The sequence below is a fragment of the Cebus imitator genome, unplaced genomic scaffold (assembly GCF_001604975.1).
Source record: "Cebus imitator isolate Cc_AM_T3 unplaced genomic scaffold, Cebus_imitator-1.0 Scaffold120, whole genome shotgun sequence".
Taxonomy (NCBI): domain Eukaryota; kingdom Metazoa; phylum Chordata; class Mammalia; order Primates; family Cebidae; genus Cebus; species Cebus imitator.
The window spans coordinates 2,178,293-2,185,177 of record NW_016107435.1 but is presented as its reverse complement, the minus strand read 5'-3'; the positions used below and the strand labels follow the sequence as shown (position 1 = coordinate 2,185,177).

Here is a 6,885-nt window from a genome sequence, read left to right as displayed (position 1 = left end):
ACTGATGCCTCAACGTAACCTGTTCTCTTAAGAATATTTATCCATTATAATGCCTGCTTTTCTATTAAGCTTATTATAGTATCACAAGTAGAAGAGGAAGAATAGTGTTAAGAACCAGTCTGCAGTTTGTAGCCCTGATCCTAATTTACAAATAGAAAATCTGATTTATGGATAGGTAAAGATTCAGATTTTGAATCAAAAGGCACATACTTAGATCCGGGGCATCTGACATCCTGTCAATATTTAACCAAGGAAGAAGCAGGCAGATGACAGTGGGGGCAGGATTTCAAGTTACAGGAAAATAAAGCAAGATGGAAGGAGAACTTTCATTAAATGCTGACCCAGTAACCAAAATATTACTAATGTTACTCATTCATCAATATAACAAATATTTTTGAAAATTTACTCTATATCTGACAGTGAATTATATAAATATTATTTGCATTTTATCATTGAGGAATCAGAGCCACAGATTTTAAAAGTAACTCACCCCGTGCCCACAGGATTTCAAATCAGATCCACACAATAAAGCTCATGTTCCTTCTCTTGTGGCAAAGTGTGGCTGGAAGTTAAAAAATGTAACTAGGAGACCACAAAGAAGATGAGAGGAAAACTCCATTGAGGAAAAAATGCATAGCCCCATAATATCCTAAGTCATTTGAAGAAAAACTTTGATTCATGATATATCAGCCAACAATGTTTTCATATACTTTAGAGACAATAACTTTTTCCACAATATTCTTTATTCATTTACCAGTAACAATGTACTATGAATCCAACAATAAATCAGTAGTAAATGTTTTCTGTCATTAATCTCTCTACTTCCCAAGATAATCACAGGCCATCCTTAAAATGCCTTTATTTTTACTAATTTGAAAACGTGTGCTTATGTTTCCTTAAAATGCTATTGTTTTAAAATAAATGCTGATATTTTTATGGGTGAAACTATTTGATGTCTAGGATTTTCTCCAAAATAATGTGAGGGCATAGAGGATATGTGATAGCACATAAGTTGACAATTAGTGAGTTGGGTGACACATACACAAGGGCTTATTTTGTTCCTTATTCTAAATAGTAAAGAATCCATCACCATTTGTGGGCACGAGCTTTCTCCCCAAGGAAATATTGAATATATTTTTCAGCACTTCTTCAACCTCTTCCTCAATCAGAGTTTTAAACTCGACCAGATCTGTATTGTCTTTATAATTGAATTTTCTATAGGCAAGGGTGAAGCCCACCAAACAGTGAACCCCTTCTGGGGTCTGCAAGGAACAGAGTGATGTGCTTATAAATGGAGATGTTGGAGATGTCTGCAGGTATGTATTCATAGACTCAAAATCTTCAATTGCTCGAGGTTCAAGAGTAAAGGAGTACATTTTTTGATGTTTCTTCTTTTGCAGGAGAGCAGAATTAAGAAATTCTTCATTTGGAATATACTGCTCTCTTCTGATTTGGTCCAAGTACCAGATTCCTCTCTCTTCTGTCAAGCGGAAGATGCCAGGAACCTGAGGCTGATCTTTCTCAGAAATTAACTCCAGAGGCTGCCATATCTGCATGGAGCTTCCAAACCCAGCATCGACAATGTAGTTTCTGCCATCAATGGTCACTTGCAGAAGAAGGTGAACGATGCGAGTGCTGTATTTGTTAGCTGGAGAGATGTAAACATGCCCTCCTAACATTGTGGTCTGAAAACCGATTTTGGTCAGAGCCCAGTATAGAAGTTGATTGACCTGGACACACCACCCACCCCGGTTTCTTCTTACAATGAGATCAAAAATAGCCTCTAAGCCCAACTCCATAGCTTCCCCACAGTGCATGTTAAGATTCTCAAAGGGAACAGCTCGGATCTGGTGCTCAAGAATGTCAGTTAATGTTTCCAAGTCCAGTTTGTTCCTAGAGTGCTTATAGCCAATTCTTTCAAAATATGCTTCAATGTCCATGATCCCCTAAGCAAGAAAAACAAAACAGAAAAATATATCATTACTTAAGCACTTGGATATCCTTGAGTGGCTAATCATAGGTATAATGTGTTTTAAACATGTGAAAACACAATGATTATAAGTATCTGTCAATAATTCTTATTATGTGTATTATAATTCTTATGTATATTATAATGCAATAAAAATTGATAGATATAAGTATTTGTCATAATAATTTTTATTTTATTAATTCCTTTTACATGCATAAGGTCACTTAGTCTCAGAATCCTGTAATATAAGTATTATTTTATCTTCTGTCTTTCAAGCATGAGGAGTTGGAAATCCAGATTAAATGAGGAGCCAAATGATAAACAATTTGTTTGTGGTTTTCTTGGTGATAAATAAAAGAGATTCCGATTGGTATCAATTATAATAGGCTTATAAACAGTTTCTCATATAAGTAAGAGAATTATACAAGAGAGTATATGGTATTCATGGTACGTGACCTACTTGGTTTCCCATTTAGCTGTACCTAACGCAAAACTCCTCACTCAAAATATTATACTGATTAACTCTTTCATTCACTGATTCACTCAAGAAATAATTTACAGAATACTTTTGATGTGTTTCCTATTGATCTAGTGATTGCTTGCCCTCAAAAATCTTATATTTTAGTGGAAGTTGAAGTGACACAAATAGGAAACAATAAATGGATAAAACACGTAATCTGTTAGATTGTGGTAAGTGCCTAGTGAAAACAAAAAAGGGCTTAGTGAGTGCGCAGAGAGAGCCCTGATTTCAAATAAGGTGGTTAAAGAAAGGCTCACTAAAACTTTAAGGATGCTAGACAATAAGTTGTGTGGATATGTGTGAGGAGGATTGTTCCCCGCAATGGAACAGAAAATACCAGGGTCCTTAGCTGGAATCTGTCTTGAGTGTTCAAGAAACATCCAGGAAGCCAGGGTGATTGGAGCATAGTCAGTGAGAAGGAGGGTGGATTGAGATGAAATCTGATAGGTAACAGTGGCCTTGGAGCTAATGCTTGCATTTTGACTTTTATTCTCAACGAGATGAGAAATCAAAGTGAGGCAGGATGAGAAACGAGTTATAAGTAGAACAGTGTTTGCCTAATCAAAGTGATCTTTCTAGCTACTGTGTGACTACACAGTATGAAATATGCAGGACCAATTCAAACCCAACAGCTTTAGGACCAAAGATTGGCTCATGGATGGCATGTGACCTAAGATCAATGAAACATTATTAGGGCACTTTTGGTGAAATCTAAGCACATATGTTCTACTGCAAGACTAGAAACTGGTAGGATGTTAACCCAAAGCTACTGGAGTGAACCCACTGAAGAACAACACTAACAAAGAATTTACTATAACTTGACCGGGGAATGTGACTGTTATCTTCCTGTGTAGCAGCATAGGAAGTTTCATGGTTATACTGAAGACTTTAAATATATGCTGTGGCTCAGAAGACAGTGCCCCCATTCAAAAGCTTCAGAAGTCAGTTTTTTTTTCTCTCTCCTGGCCTTTCAAACTAGAATCTCCTTCCCCAAGGCAGAACCTAGAAATCAGAACACTTTTTTCTCAAAACCAGTCATAAAGCCTAAAAATAGTACTCTAATTCACTCTCTCCCTTTCTGTGTATGAACTAGCCATAAAGAAATTATCCAGCTTAACTTGTTGGATTGTAGACCATAAGATCCCTAACCCAGAAGGAAGGGGTACATTCTCAGAGAGGTCAAGAGGAATCTAGACAGGTCTTGCTGGGTTTCCTCACTCAGTCTATTAGCATTAGGTTATGCCTTTTAGCGCAACCATATTTTTACAGATGCCCATACCTTGTTGCATCTAAGCATAAAAGGGACAATTTCCCCCGTGTGTTTGGGTCTTTGTTCTGAAGACTACAGCATACATACTCCAAACAAATCTACGTGCCTTCACTTCAACTGACCTATCTTTTGTGAGCTGATTTTTCAGTAATCCTTCAGAGGGTTTCCGGCCCTTATTCATATGAAGAAAAGCCAAGAGTACAGAATTAAGTTATAATGGAAGAAAACATTGCTTTTTGAAGCTCTAAGATAAAACATTTCAGCATCAGGCTATAGCAACACATTTAGACCTGAGGCCTAAAAAAAAAAAAAAAAAGAGGTGGCAGAGCCAACGAAAAAGTTGAAAGAGAGCCTTAACATCCCGGCTGTTCTCAAATGAAGAAAAGGCTGAAAGCAGCAAGATACACCAGAAGTTGAACTTCTGAGATATCAATCTGAGAAGTTTCAAAAAGAAACAAATAATATTAAACATTAAAACTTCTTGGAATTTAATGAAGAGCAAATCAATACTTTAAGAAACTGTATTGTTCTAACCAATGTTTTGGTTTTATATTGTGTTTTTTTGGTCAAAGCTCAGTTTCCAGAAAGACTACTATAAATAATTCCATTTTAATTAAAGCCAACATAACCACAAACAAAATTTATTTTATAAATTTTATTATACTCATACCACTTACAACATGATCGGACTTTCTGTTGTATCCTAAATCTCCCTCTTTCTTAACCAGTCATCTTGCTTCAGGGAAAAAAATGGACTATATAAAATTTCATACAAAATCATTCTCTTTTTAATCTCTCCTAACTTTATAGCTTTCTTCACATCTCTCTCCCCTACTTACTGGTTCCTTTTTACATTGTTTCATAACCTTTGAATTAGATAAAAATCATTTTCTTTTTAATGCGAATACTTTTTCTATTCGTCTTATACTCTTTTCTCTTCAAAAATATGTCTTACTTTGGCAGATTTTATATACAGAATTATATACTAAGTGAAATTTTTATTTTTACTAGCCTTAAACCTAGGAAGCAAGAAATCCTAAATTGTATATCAGGTATCACCATTTTATAGATGAAATCACTCTACAATTTTTAGACATGTTTCTCTAAATTATAATCCCTTCTTAACTGTAAATGACCCAAACTATTAATGAGTAGCTATTATATAATCCAAAATAAGTTTAAGATTTTAAATTACATAAAAGTTTACCGATAAGCATTTATCTCTCTCATTTATATTTATTCAATTTATTCATTGTTAGCAGTTTACCTAGATTACTTTGAGAACTGAGACATTAGACAAAACTAGTTATCATTCAAAGTTATTTCCTTGCTAACCATTTTATAGCCTGTGAATATCAGGTTTTCACCCAAATGTAAACCTTAATGTTAAACATTTGTGTTTTTTTTTTTTTTCTCCAGATAGCTCAGGATTTAGCTGTTTTTATTAAACCAATAATATTAAGCTAGTCTTATATATTAAAAAGTTATAGGCTGGTCATGGTGGCTCACACCTGTAATCCCAGTGCTTTGGGAGGCTGAGGTGGGCGGATCATTTGAGGTCAGGAGTTTGATACCAGCCTGGCCAACATGGTTAAACCCTGCCTCTACTAAAAATACAAAAATTAGCTGGGCATGGTGGCTGGTGCCTGCAGTCCCATCTACTCAGTAGGCTAAGGTTCACTTGAACCTGGGAGATGGAGGTTGCAGTGAGCCGAGAAGATCGCACCACTGTACTCCAGCCTGGGCAACAGAGGACAGAACAAGACTCTATCAAAAAAAAAAAAAAAAAAATTACAAAAACAAAGATCATTCCGTTCTGGGCTGGATTTGTAGTTTTAAATGCCAAACCATGACACTTTACAATATCTAGCAGAAATAAATACTGCCTGACCAATAAATTCAGATAAAAATGTATGCTCATAATTCTAAAGATATTTCTATTTTAATTTCACCGTCAAATAAAAATCCATCTTATTTATTAAACATTTACTTAAGTCACATGAACCTGAAAAGCATTTGGGCTTAATTACCTAATTGTGAGTATTTCTTTATATGTAAGCCAATTTAACACCATGCAGCCACTACACATAACAAAATATATGTCTATACACATCTAAACACACATACGAAGATCCTATGCAGTTTACTTCACAGCTCTAGCCATGAGGTAACAACACAAACTTACTGCTTTATAAAAAGATGGTTGGATCCAAATTATTTCTGGCAAGATTGGGACCTATTCACACAACTAAACTTTAGTTACCCCTACAGGTAATATAATAAAGACTGTGGGCCAAAATTTTAAGTAAAACATTTTCCATTGCAGCTTCGCTTTAAAAACCCTTTTGCTCTTTTTTTCTTTCCAAAATGAGTTTAAGGATAAATTCTCAGTGTTTTCAGTTTAGCTAGAATGGGCTGCACTGTATAAGAAAAACAAAATCTCAAAATAGCACTGAATTAATACCATAAACAGGCTCATTTAAAATCTTCCTCAAATACACTCATCTCTCTCTTGCTTGATCTGTACAGGTACCCCAGAACCTAAAGTATAATTAAAATATGTATATGTTAAAATATATATTAAAATTAAAAAAATAAATATATATATTTTAATTGTACTTTAGGTTCTGGGGTACATGTGCAGATCATGCAGGACATATTTTTAATTACTATATATTAAATTTTAATATATTTTAATATCTATATTTTTAAATTGTACTTTAGGTTCTGGGGTACATGTGCAGATCATGCAGGATTGTTGCATAGGTACACACATGGCAATGTGGTTTGCTGCCTCCATTCCCCTGGCACCTACATCTGGCATTTCTCCCTATGTTATCCCTCCCCAACCTCCCCACCCCCTACCTTTGCTCCAGCAACAGACCCCAGTGTGTGATGCTCCCCTCCCTGTGTCCATGTGTTCTCATTGTTCAACACCCGCCTGTGAGTGAGAGCATGCGGTGTTTGATTTTCTGTTCTTTTGTCAGTTTGCTGAGAATTATGGTTTCCAGATTCATCCATGTCCCTACAAAGGACATGAACTCATAGTTTTTTATGGCTGCATAGTATTCCATGGTGTATATGTGCCACATTTTCCTTATCCTGTCTATCGTCGATGGGCATTTG

The 6,885-nt window shown here is 35.4% G+C and overlaps 1 protein-coding gene across 1 annotated transcript in view; it reads right to left on the bottom strand.

Annotated features, from left to right (window-relative positions):
• Positions 1-733: 733 nt before the first annotated feature.
• The window catches only part of LOC108312024 (arylamine N-acetyltransferase 2), a 17,579-nt gene continuing 11,427 nt past the window's right edge, over positions 734-6,885 (bottom strand). The window contains exon 2 of the mRNA XM_017539716.1: positions 734-1,946. Coding sequence (XP_017395205.1) covers positions 1,068-1,940 — 873 coding nt within the window. The 5' untranslated portion in view covers positions 1,941-1,946 and the 3' untranslated portion in view covers positions 734-1,067. The remainder of the gene's footprint in view (positions 1,947-6,885) is intronic.